Source organism: Carassius carassius, chromosome 2 (assembly GCF_963082965.1).
Source record: "Carassius carassius chromosome 2, fCarCar2.1, whole genome shotgun sequence".
Lineage (NCBI taxonomy): Eukaryota > Metazoa > Chordata > Actinopteri > Cypriniformes > Cyprinidae > Carassius > Carassius carassius.
In genome coordinates, this window is record NC_081756.1 from 11228092 (window position 1) to 11241925 (window position 13834).

A 13834-nucleotide genomic window follows, 5' to 3' on the forward strand; every position below is an offset into this window, starting at 1 on the left:
GATATATTGTGAAAATATTTACAGAGATAAAACTGAACTGAATCAAGAATAGTAAAAGATATTTCTATGACTTTAACTTTTCATTTAATCAAACTTATACATTTTATTATGAAACCAGGTAACATCTAGGGGACAATTTGAGTAGTGCTCAAACACAATGCAAAACTTGTGATTTACAATACAGTAATCAATATTTTAACAGTTAACTTTACATTAACGTTTACATTTAGGTTTATTAGCAGATTTGATTTTTTTGATGCAGATTATCAGAATATTAATAATAGATAAAATACTATACGTATGTAGACCATCACTTCATTCACATGTATTAAGATCTAAATGTCTGAGACTGAGAAGGAATATTCCTCATAAAATTTGCTTAAAAACATCAGCATCTCAAATACATGTGATATTTCATTAATCTGAAAATACAACTGAACAAACATATGACCGCAACAAATGATGAAACTACTTGAGATCAAGTTTTGCCCTGTTTTCTCTTTTACTGGAATCTGAGTTTTATGTACCTCCCTTTTGCGCTCTGATTGGTCTTTTGTGATATTTTTCTTTTTCGAGATTGGATGGCTTACATCAGAGTCTTGCTCTGTCTGAGCTTGTTCTCTTGGCACACTTATGCAAATCCCACTGCGACAGATCAGCAAAAACAGCTACTATGCAGAGTCTCTGTTTCTTAGTAAAAAAAAAAAAACAAAAAAAAAAAAAAAAAAAAGCTTGTTTTTATAAAATAAATTTTCCCAATTTTTTTTTTTTATAAGATCTACAGAAAATTGTTTGTTGCTTATGCTTGTACAGTACATGGAAAAAGCTAAAAAGGGGTAATTTCTCTTTTTTTATTTTTTCATCACATTTGTTTCAACAAAAACACCTTCAAATACAAACCTCTGCATGAATCATTTCAAACTGGGAAATCAGAAAACAACCAATTAAAAAAAATGCCTAAAAGATGAAACAGCTTAAATATTAAACATCTGGTTTGTGTTCTTCCTCTTTGCTTTCTAAATGGTCCTTAGAGTCTGTACTCTTTTCTGAGATTGGGTGTTCTGTGTCTGAGTCTTCACCAGAGTCTTCCTCGTCATTGCCCTCTCCGAGCTTGTTCTCTTGGCCCACTGGCAGAGCTCCCTTCCTCTGTGGCAGGACGGTAAAGAAAGCATCCTGCCAGTCTCGTTTCTCCAGAAATGCTAGAATGATTTCAAAAACTGCAGCAAGGGGGGAAATGATTGGTTAAATTCTACCAGAAAACTTAATAGTGTATTACAGAAGAAGTGTAATTTCAATGCATATCTAGATAGAGAATGTGTGGAAGGGAATCTCACCGTGATTGACAGCCAGCACCTTGCGGCTATTCATCTTGACAAAACTGCCCAGCGGAAGCTGAGCATGAGCAATGCCCAGCTCTTGGGCTCGATCAAATGTGATTCCCTGTAATAGAGCATTTGAATTCCTTTTTGAAGGCTTTTAATGACCTCAGGGTAAAAATAAAAATCTGTCGACAAGTGTCACCCCTATATTAAGCGCAGAATAAATTAACTCCGTGCAGGCAGGGCATGCAAGTTCGATAGTTTTGGTAAAAGGCCCCCCTAAAAAGTACATATTAATAGCTTTTGAAAGGGTTTCTCCCCAGTTACAGTTTTGTATCTCTGAGAGTGTAGGGTAAAGTTCCTCTTTTAGTTCTAATAAGTCACTCACCTTATGGTGGTTGTGGTCCACCAGACCTCCAATCACATAGGCTTTGGCCTCATCCAGTTCTTGCAGCACATGGGGTGAATCCGAGGTGAGGTAGACCAGGTCCTCCTTCTTCAGGATTTCATGAAATGCATCAGGCCTGAAATGGACATCCTACACCACATTGAAATTTAGATGAGATGTGTTAAAGGCATTGCTTGCCATTATCCAACATTCATACCTCAAATATACTCGTTCTAGCGCTGCAAACTTTGTCATTATGAATCATGATTCGTGCAGAACTAATGAGTTTTCTTGTGCGGGTGATGGACGGGCTCAACAGTGTACAAAACATTGGCAACACAAAAACATAGGAAGAATTTGAAGAATTGAATAAATGTCAGATATGCATTTTGTATACACAAGCCTAAAATGTACATTATGATTTGTTTATTAGATTAGATTAGATTCAACTTTATTGTCATTGCACATGTAAGGTACAAGGCAACAAATGCAGTTAGTATCTAACCAGAAGTGCAATAAGCAGTAAGTACAGAATATACAAGGTCTACATATGTACAATAACTATACAGATAAGTTAGTATTATGGATATAATTTACATATTTTAAATACGATCAGCATGATATACAGATAGGTATACTATGAACATACTATACAGATGGATTTTGTATAAAACATCATTTACACTAGTGCAATGGACAGTAAAGTGCATAGAAAATATTTCAGTGTGCAAATGGATTACTCAGTATTCTGGATGAACAGACAGTGGTGAAAGTAATAACAAGTTTACTGTTTTTTGCTTGTAGTAAATAAATATATATATATATATTTGACATTAAAAACGTGAAAAAAAAACGATAATTATTTGTAATACGTATTTTTGGTAGTGTTTTAACATCATACCTTCCAGTTGACCCAGCCTTTGTTAATTTCGTCCATGACTTGCTTTAACTGACCGCCATGACTTGTGAGGTAAAACTGAGGATGTGAAATGGCTGTTAAATGAATGCTCGCCTTTAAGTTTGATCTTAAAGATCACATTTTTATTATATCAATTTGAAGGAAATACTTGCCTGTACAGGATGTAGTGTGCGTCTGTTTTCAGCATAGCACCTCTGAATCTGCTTGTGAAGTTTCTTTACATCCTATACAAAAATGTTAGCCCTGATTGAATTCAGTGATTGAACTTAAAAGAAGGAATTCTGTGTTTAAGTGTGTCATACATTTGATTCTGCAAACACTGCAATGCAACATACAAATAAATGTATTAAAATGATGCCTTTTACTGTACTGAAGTTGATGTTATTATAACGTCAAATAAAAAGTGCTGGGCTTCATCATACCTTGAGCAACATGAGGTTATCAAAGCTGCAGTCTATGACCAGCCTGAGAGAGCTGGGCTCTGCCGACCTGCGCAAACGCTTCCTTCCTGTCCACTCCACTCCATCTTCAGCCTGCACTTGTCTCTCCAGTTTCCTTTGTTGTTTTCTCTCTTTACGTTTCTGCCTTTTCATAAAACAAGGAACAATTAAAGCTTCTAATAAATGAAATACTTCTAATTATAGGCTGATTTCTAAACTTTGAACTTTGTCTAAGGTTTTTAAATCTCTTATTAGAGAGCAATTGATTTCATATTTTAAAGAACATGATATTTTATCACATAATCATTCTGGTTTTAGGAAACAGCACAGTACAAACACAGCTGCAATCAGGGTTATGATATCATTGAGGCGCTTGATAAAGGTCATTGTTGTGTATCACTTTTATCGATTTGTCCAAGGCTTTCAATACCATTGTTTTCAGTTTATTAAAAACTAGACCGAAACAAATTGGAATGTCAAATTAGACAACTTCTTGGTTCGAAAGCTATTTAGTGCGTAGAACACAATGTGTGCAAACGGAAAGCCATTCATCTGCACCATTGCAGATTATGAGGGGTGTTCCTCAGGGATCTGTTTTGGGGCCTCTGCTTTTTATTATTTATATTAATAATCTTTACTTTAATATCAGTCAATTTTCATTTTTAAGCTGATGACACTGTGATTTATTATTGTAGTGCAACTAAATTACACCAAGCAGTGTCCTTACTCCAGAGTGCTTCTGATGTTATGCAACAAAGGCTTTGTGGCCTAAAACTGAATTTGAATGTGACTAAAACTAAAGCTATGTTATTTTCAAGATCAAAGAAGCAAGTTGCATATCAACTATCACTCAAAACCTCACAGGGTACTATAATTGATGTAGTGACAGAATATTAATATCTCAGTTTTATGCTTGATGACTCCTTTTTATCTTTTTAATCTTATATTAATCAACTAAGGACAAAACTAAAGGCAAAGTTTGGGTTCTATTACAGAAATTAACCCTGCTTTTCATCCGAGGCAAGAAGAAGATGGGTTTGTGACATTTATGCCAGTCCTTGATTATGTAGACATTCTGTATAAATCGGCATCTACCAAACTTTTAGGTTCTTTGGACACTCTTTATCACGCTGCGCTCAGATTTATACAACCCGAATTCCGGAAAAGTTGGGACGTTTTTTAAATTTTAATAAAATGAAAACTAAAAGACTTTCAAATCACATGAGCCAATATTTTATTCACAATAGAACATAGATAACATAGCAAATGTTTAAACTGAGAAAGTTTACAATTTTATGCACAAAATGAGCTCATTTCAATTTTGATTTCTGCTACAGGTCTCAAAATAGTTGGGACGGGGCATGTTTACCATGGTGTAGCATCTCCTTTTCTTTTCAAAACAGTTTGAAGACGTCTGGGCATTGAGGCTATGAGTTGCTGGAGTTTTGCTGTCGGAATTTGGCCCCATTCTTGCCTTATATAGATTTCCAGCTGCTGAAGAGTTCGTGGTCGTCTTTGACGTATTTTTCGTTTAATGATGCGCCAAATGTTCTCTATAGGTGAAAGATCTGGACTGCAGGCAGGCCAGGTTAGCACCCGGACTCTTCTACGACGAAGCCATGCTGTTGTTATAGCTGCAGTATGTGGTTTTGCATTGTCCTGCTGAAATAAACAAGGCCTTCCCTGAAATAGACGTTGTTTGGAGGGAAGCATATGTTGCTCTAAAACCTTTATATACCTTTCAGCATTCACAGAGCCTTCCAAAACATGCAAGCTGCCCATACCGTATGCACTTATGCACCCCCATACCATCAGAGATGATGGCTTTTGAACTGAACGCTGATAACATGCTGGAAGGTCTCCCTCCTCTTTAGCCCGGAAGACACAGCGTCCGTGATTTCCAACAAGAATGTCAAATTTGGACTCGTCTGACCATAAAACACTATTCCACTTTGAAATAGTCCATTTTAAATGAGCCTTGGCCCACAGGACACGACGGCGCTTCTGGACCATGTTCACATATGGCTTCCTTTTTGCATGATAGAGCTTTAGTTGGCATCTGCTGATTGCACGGCGGATTGTGTTTACCGACAGTGGTTTCTGAAAGTATTCCTGGGCCCATTTAGTAATGTCATTGACACAATCATGCCGATGAGTGATGCAGTGTCGTCTGAGAGCCCGAAGACCACGGGCATCCAATAAAGGTCTCCGGCCTTGTCCCTTACGCACAGAGATTTCTCCAGTTTCTCTGAATCTTTTGATGATGTTATGCACTGTAGATGATGAGATTTGCAAAGCCTTTGCAATTTGACGTTGAGGAACATTGTTTTTAAAGTTTTACACAATTTTTTTACGCAGTCTTTCACAGATTGGAGAGCCTCTGCCCATCTTTACTTCTGAGAGACTATGCTTCTCTAAGACAAAGCTTTTATAGCTAATCATGTTACAGACCTGATATCAATTAACTTAATTAATCACTAGATGTTCTCCCAGCTTAATCTTTTCAAAACTGCTTGCTTTTTTAGCCATTTGTTGCCCCCGTGCCAACTTTTTTGAGACCTGTAGCAGGCATTAAATTTTAAATGAGCTAATTAAGTGAATAAAAGTGTAAAATTTCTCAGTTTAAACATTTGCTACGTTATCTATGTTCTATTGTGAATAAAATATTGGCTCATGTGATTTGAAATTCCTTTAGTTTTCATTTTATTAAAATTTAAAAAACGTCCCAACTTTTCCGGAATTCGGGTTGTATTAAATTGTAATGTTAATACCCATCATTGCAATTTGTATAATAGAGTTGGTTGGACGCCATTATCAATGCACAGACGTAACGTCTCGGTTACGTATGGTAACCCTCGTTCCCTGAAGGAGGGAACGGAGACGCCACGTCGGTGACCGACGAATATGGGATATCGCTTTGATAGACCAATCTACTTTGAGTGTAAACTAAACGAGCCAATGCACATTGGCATGCAATTATTGCATCCAGCTGCCGCTGATCACTGCGTGAGTATAAGAGAGCAGCAGGTGCAATGCATACCAGTTCTTCGCTGAGGAGCCGAGCCGGGGACCCGGCAGCTCAGCGGCGGTACAGCAACCATGGCGACGGGACGTGGCGTCTCTGTTCCCTCCTTCAGGGAACGAGGGTTACCATACGTAACCGAGACGTTCCCTTTCAGTCGGTCACTCTCGATGCCACGTCGGTGACCGACGAATATGGGATCCCTATCAAAGCGCCATGGGTGCTGCCCCTTCCAGTGCCCTGTGCGAGCCGCCTGCGCCCCTATTAGGTGTAGGCCGGGGCTCTGAACAAGTAGCTCCACTCCCCGTTGTCAAAGCACTACCTCACTGGGTGAGATTGGATAACACTGGGAAAACGTACCCGGCCCGCTTGGAGCCGGGACGCTGCGGAAGGCCCATCCTTCCTGAAGGAGGTCTCGGAGGCAAATACACATATAGCATCCGTTTAGGAGTATACAGAGAAATTTGAGGTGATTAGAACACTCTTGGGAAGGCAGAAGTCTGCCGGGGAAACACGGGCTCTAAGGCTATACCGTGGACTATACACATATGAGTACCGCTTAGGTCTCAATATGGAACCCACCCTTCCATGGTTCTCACAGATTCATCATGAAGGTCTGGCGCCGGACGTTCCGCTGCGTCCAGCTGCTTAGGTTGATGGAGGATCTCAACAGGGTCTACAATACGGACACTCTGGAGCGGTTTAAGCAAGCCGACACTAACCGGGGCCTCTCAGTGCCACTACCCGTTTGAGGTGAGAACACAGGAGGATACCGGCTCTACACGAAGGCTATAGAACCTAGCGAACGTGTTAGGGGTCGCCCAGCCCGCAGCTCTACAAATATCTGTCAGCGAGGCGCCACGAGCCAGCGCCCAGGAGGATGCAACACTTCTAGTTGAGTGAGCTCGCAACCTGAACGGGCAGGGCACACCCTGAGCCTGATAAGCCAGGGTTATGGCATCCACAATCCAGTGGGCCATCCTCTGCTTAGAGACGGCACTCCCCTTCTGCCGGCCTCCGTAACAGACAAAGAGCTGGTCTGAGGTCCTGAAGCTTTGTGTCCGGTCTACATAGCACCTTAATGCTCGGACGGGACAAAGCAAAGCCAGGGCTGGGTCTGCCTCCTCCAGGGGCAGCGCTTGCAGGTTCACCACTTGGTCTTTGAAGGGTGTAGTGGGAACCTTGGGCACGTAGCCCGGCCGGGGCCTCAGGATTACTTGGGAGTCAGCCGGCCCGAACTGTAGGCACGAATCGTCGACCGAAAATGCATGCAGGTCCCCTACCCTCTTGATGGAGGCCAGTGCAAGCAGGAGCAGAGTTTTCAATGAAAGAAACTTTAGCTCAACTGAATGCAAAGGCTCGAATGGGCCCTGCTGTAGTTATTTAAGCACTAGAGACAGGTCCCAAGAGGGTATACAGGGGGGGCGGGAAGGATTTAACCTCCTGGCCCCTCTAAGGAACCTGACGATGAGGTCATGCTTACCCAGAGACTTCCCATTCACGGGGTCATGGTACGCAGCAATAGCGGCAACCTGGACTTTGAGGGTGGAGGGAGACAGCCTTCGCTCCAACCCTTGCTGCAGAAAGGATAGCACGACCGCAATCGGGCATCTTCGGGGGTCTTCTCGGCGAGAAGAACACCACTCAACGAACAGGTTCCACTTCAAGGCGTAAGCGTGTCTCGTAGACGGTGCTCTCGCCGAAGTGATGGTGTTCACTACCTCTTGGGGTAGGTCACCTAGAACCTCCGCGTCCCGTCCAGGGACCAGACATGGAGTTTCCAAAGGTCTGGACGCGGGTGCCAGATGGTGCCACGTCTCTGAGTCAGTAAATCCCTCCTCAGAGGAATTGGCCAAGGAGGGGCTGTCGCGAGGAGCACTAGTTCGGGGAACCAGGTCCGAGTAGGCCAGTATGGCGCTACTAGCAAGACTTGCTCCTCGTCCTCCCGGATTTTGCACAGTGTCTGTGCGAGAAGGCTCACTGGGGGAAACGCATACTTGCGTAGGACCCGTGGCCAGCTGTGTGCCAGTGCGTCCGTGCCGAGAGTTCCTTCGGTCAGGGAGTAGAACAACTGGCAGTGAGAGGTCTCTGGAGAAGCAAACAGGTCGACCTGAGCGACTCCGAACAGTCTCCAAATCAGCTGGACCGTCAGAGGATGGAGTCGCCATTCTCCCGGGAGCATTGCTCGAGACAGCTCGTCGGCTGTACGATTGAGCAGGCCTGGAATGTGAATGGCACGAAGTGACCTCAGAACCTTCTGACTCCAAAGGAGGAGGTGGCGAGCGAGTTGCGACATGCGACGGGAGCGCAGACCACCTTGTCGGTTGATGTACGCAACGGTCGCAGTGTTGTCCTTTCGGACCAGCACATGCTTGTGAGACCCTTGAGACGGTTCAAGGCAAGTTGTACTGCTAGCAACTCTAACTCGTCCAAACCCCTGAGACTGCATGCCCGTTGTACGTGGCCCCCCAGCCGGTGGTGGAGGCATCCGTGTAAACCACAGCATGCCTGGAGATCTGCTCTAGGTGCACCCCCGCCTGGAGAAATGCAAGATCTGACCACGGACTGAGGGTTCGGCGACAGGCCGGTGTAACTTGGACCCGGTGAGTGCCACGCTTCCACGCCCACCTCGGGACTCGGCCATAAAGCCAGTGCTGGAGCGGTCTCATATGTAACAGGCCGAGCGGTGTAAGTGCCGCCGCGGCCGCCATATGCCCCAGGAGCCTCTGAAAAAGTTTCAGTTGGACCGCTGTCCTGCCCTTGAACGTATTCAAGCAGTCTAGCACCGACCGCGCACGTTCCTCTGTGAGGCGTGCTGTCTGTTCGACCGAATCCAACTCCATACCAAGAAAAGAGATCCTCTGCCTCGGCGAGAGTTTGCTCTTCTCCCAGTTGACCCGAAAGCCCAGCAGGCTCAGGTGCCGGAGCACCACATCCCTGTGCTCGCACAACTGATCTCGAAACTGTGCTAGTACCAGTCAATCGTCTAAGTAGTTGAGTATGCGAATACCTTGCTCTCTGAGGGGAACGAGAGCTGCCTCCGTGATCTTCGTAAAGACACGGGGAGACAGGGACAGCCCAAAGGGCAGGACCTTGTACTGATATGCCCGTCCCTCGAACGCAAACCGCAGAAAAGGTCTGTGGTGCGGAAGGACGGACACATGAAAGTACGCGTCCTTCAGGTCGACCGCTGCAAACCAATCATGGGGACGGACGCACCTGAAAATGCGTTTCTGTGTCAACATTTTGAACGGTAGCCGATGGAGGGCCCGATTCAAAACTCGCAGATCCAAGATCGGTCGTAACCCACCGCCTTTCTTGGGTACAATGAAGTAGGGGCTGTAAAACCCCGTCCTCATATCGGCTGGAGGGACCGGCTCTATTGCGTCCTTCGCCAGTAGGACTGCGATCTCTTCCCGCAAGACAGGGGCATCGGACGCTTTCACTGCAGTGAAGCGGATACCACGGAACTTGGGGGGACGCCGGGCGAACTGAATCACATAGCCGAGGCTGATGGTTCGCAGAAGCCAGCGAGACGGGCTGGGTAGCGCTGACCAGGCGCTTAAAAACCGTACAAGCGGGACCAGCGGAACCACAGCCGTACCCGCAGTGGGGCAGCGAGGTGGAACACAGGGACCCAACTCGGGCGGCTTGTGAGCAGGCCGGAGTGTGGTGCGAGTGTGGGGTGCAGGGCTCACCTGGTTCCACGGGTTGGCAGAGGGAGCGTGAGTAGGGCCTTCGTTGACGCTCTCGAACCGCCCGCTGCTGCCATCTGGCGAAGGAAGAGGATGAGTGGGGTCCGGAGCTTGGCCGTCCGCAACTCTCACGGCAGAGGCAGCGGGACTCCGCCCCCCTGAAGGTAGCGGAGCCTGGTTCGCAACTCCGAGATGGTCATCTTCCCGCAATGGGAACAGGACTCATCCACGAAAGCCACCTCAGCATGCTTAATGCCCAGACACGTGAGGCAGCGATCGTGACCATCACCCGGTGCCAGGAAACGACCGCACCCAGAAACGCACGGGTGAAACGGCATCCTTAAAAGGACGACCCGTCGTCTTTAAAAAGATGCACCCGTGAACCTCTTTTAGAGAAAATTTGCTCTTTTAGGAAATTGCTCTTTTCAGTGCTGAGGCGCACAGGGGAGATGGCCGCTTGCCACACGACAGGGATAGTGCAGCCTGAAGTGTGCAACCCACTCGATACTGGAACGACCGCCGCTGTAGCGCCGTCCCGCCAACACAGAAAGCTTCCCAGAGCGTGCTGAACTCGCAGTTCACCGTAGACACAGTTCAAGGTAAGCAGAACTCTCTTATACTCACGCAGTGATCAGCGGCAGCTGGATGCAATAATTGAATGCCAATGTGCATTGGCTCGTTTAGTTTACACTCAAAGTAGATTGGTCTATCGAAGCGATATCCCATATTCGTCGGTCACCGACGTGGCGTCGAGAGTGACCGACTGAAAGGGAACCACTGGTACACGTTTTTCTATAGGATAGATTAATTTGTAAATGTTTTTAATTGTTGTCAACACATTGCTTTAGTATTCTTCTTATGAAATATGAAATCTTCTTTAAAAGAGATTTTTAATTTTTAGAAAGTTTTACCTGGTTAAATAAAAGGACAAAAGAAAATTTTCCAAATATATATATATATAAAACTGATACTAAAAAAAAAAATTGTTATTGAAAATGTTAATTAATGAAACATCACGAAAATAAAACAAAAGATAAATATTGCATGAAAAGCATACTTTTTTCATACTGTCATACTTTGTTTTCAATATTAGAAATGCTGTCTTGAACTAAAATGAAAACTATACATATAAAAAATGAAAAAATATACTAATAAAAGCCCATTCAAAATATTAATAAATATTATTATATTAAAACTACACAGCTTACTTGCGAAGTTCTCTCTGTTCTTCCCACTGTTGATTCTTGAGAAGTCTCTTCTTTTGTCTTTTAGACAGTGTTTCAGTTTCTCCAGTCTGTACAGTCTCATTTTCATCCTTTGCAGATTCATTTTCGCTGTTTGCACATTTATGGCTGCTCTCCTGCACAGCAGGTTTATCGGCCAAATCGGTGGCCATTTAATGTGAAGATCCTGGAGTACCAACAACGAAACGAATGTTAAGAGATATTTTTTTTTCCCAATATATTTGGATATTTCCATTACGATTACTTGAAAATGATTGCATTCAATTCAAATAACACAAGCATGTTCTTGAAATACAGCATTCATTTTGGCTTGAAAATGCTAAAAATATTTTTGTTGCCATTTGAGGGGAAGATGCTTTTAAGGAGCGTCTAGTGGGTAAGCAGATTTTAATAAAGGATTATAGCATGTTTCAATTTCCTATTATTCACGCAAATGGGGTCAGTGACTATCTTTAAAGAGAACCGATTCAAAAGATTTGAGTCACTGAAAAAAATCGGCATTCCCACAACTACTCAAACAAACAAATTAATGACTAAACACACACACACACACACACACACACACACACACACACACACAATTTGCAGTCACCGTATGCGAGTTTAATCGCGACTTTGATGCTCAGAAAAGCTTTCCCCCGAAGGCGGCAGCTCACAGCCTTTTCCCTGCAGTACCATGAGCTCTGACAGGTATTTTGTTGTATCAAGGTATTAATTTCATATTACTTAACATGTAAACCAGGTTAACGTAATATAACTAACGGTCACATTTCAGTAAGTTCACCAACATCAGCTGTTTGTATATCAAAATAACGCAGCAACAAAACGGGACTTTAAACGAGTATTTCGACATTATCTTTAAAATGGCCCATGTTATAATGACAAATGCGAATAGCAGAATTACAAATAACGTTACCTCTTTGCAGTGGTGTTTTCATCTCACGCGCTCACTTACGCTGCGTCATTTAAAAGCGACTCGCTCTTTGTGGGAGCTCTGGGGAGCCTCAACAGTTCGCCATGTTGGTGAGGGCAAGTAAGGACCTTCAATCAAATATACACTTTTTTTTCACACTCATCAATAACTTTATTGTATATAAAAAATATTATCCAACAAGATTTATTCCGCAGATAAATAAAGCATCCAGGGCGGAGATATGAACTGCATAAGGATAAGCTAAACAAATTTTCTGAGGGAAATGCTTTATAATGCTAAAAAAGATCCCCTTTAAGATTTTAATGAAAATTATTTATGTCAAAACAGGGTTGGTGTTAAACATAATTCATAAAGTAACAATAGCTATGCAAACTATTGCAAATATTGTTTTCTGTGCTGTTCTTAAACGCATAGGCTATATTATTTGGTATGCGTGACTGTTCACAGCATGGCTTTCAAAATACCATCCCAACATATAGCCTAATGTCTCACCAGATTATGTTTCATGCACAGGTGGCCTAACTGAAATATTCTGCCATCCTCATAGCATTGCCACATGGTAACAGTGCTTTTAATGGCAGAAAAAATAGGCCAGAAAAATTATCATGAGCTTTGTGTGCACATGCATTTCCTTCAAAAACCTCTTTAAATGTATTTATTTTTTTAATTTAAATGTAATTTAATTTCCAAACTTAATGTATTAAATTTAATGTAATTTTTAAATGTAGTTTAATTATTAAATTTAATGTAATTTCTACATTTAATTTAATAATGAGTAAACAAAAAATATCAATGTCTTAGCAGTTATTTAGTTTATAGTTTGTTTAACGTGCTTCTGCTGTGGTCTACAAGAAAATCAAAAATAACATTTTTATGAAAAGATCTAACAATGTCTTAATAGAAAATAATATAAAACAATTTGGAATTAAAATGATAAAACAGACATTTGTCATAATTCAGAGCACTGCAGTTAGAGCATGTCTCTTGAGTAGAGTTACCACTAATATAAGTTTACATTCCCATTGCTGCATTGGAATGTGTGACAGACCTTTAACTAGACTATCACTTTACACATTAGCACTTGCAACACATATTAGCATATGGATTTGATGCTTCCCATATACTGTATTAATTCTTCTGATCACAGGCACTTTATATAGACTTTCAAATATATTGCTGTCAGGGAGCTTAAAGGGAGCTCTTAATATGCTTTTGAGCTTAACTATGGATGGTAAAAATATTCTGTACAGTTGACGGATAGACGGTGTTGGCAAACAGTCTTAGGAGTGGTTTGCCAGAGCCATTCTTTTAATGCCATTATGCTTAGTAACAACAACTGCTATGGGTTTATAAACAACTCCCAACTGCAGCACTCAGTGGAAAATGAGAAAATTCGATTTAGGAAATAGTGCGTCTATTCAGGTGCAGTCTTTGGAAAAGTACGTTTATTGGGCAAGAAGCATTCTTAAAAAAATAAATCAATAAAAATACAAGGAAGAAACAGCAACAAAATGATGATATCAAGAAGATGTATTATTTTTATTTTTCCTGTAATGTCGAATTAGATAACATTTCTCCCTTTTTGCATTTCTTTGTTTAGAATGTCAGTCCTTATTCTTTCTAAGGCGCTATAATGCGTATTCTCGTCCAGCAATCCAGCTTCACACATACTTCGAACCAACTTTGCAACTTAACTTTGACGTAATTTCAGTCTCATTTAAACATTATTCATCCAGAGTAGTTCTTAAAACAGCAACTGCTTATAATTAAACAATGGCCATTACAGGAACATTCAACTCTCGAATGTCGTTTTATGACATCAACTGACTCCTGATTATCACATCACTAGGAGCTCTTTTAATATCTTTTGCAC

The 13834-nt window shown here is 42.3% G+C and overlaps 1 protein-coding gene across 1 annotated transcript; it reads right to left on the reverse strand.

Annotated features, from left to right (window-relative positions):
* Nucleotides 1-770: 770 nt before the first annotated feature.
* On the reverse strand, nucleotides 771-12020 carry LOC132096715 (tRNA methyltransferase 10 homolog A-like). Its single transcript, XM_059502264.1, has 8 exons — nucleotides 11944-12020; nucleotides 10992-11193; nucleotides 3049-3211; nucleotides 2779-2850; nucleotides 2609-2683; nucleotides 1708-1857; nucleotides 1335-1440; nucleotides 771-1217 (listed from the first exon to the last, which is right to left on the reverse strand). Exons 2-8 carry the CDS (start codon nucleotides 11177-11179, stop codon nucleotides 982-984), a joined length of 990 nt encoding a protein of 329 aa, XP_059358247.1. The 5' UTR covers nucleotides 11180-11193; nucleotides 11944-12020; the 3' UTR covers nucleotides 771-981.
* Nucleotides 12021-13834: the final 1814 nt, after the last annotated feature.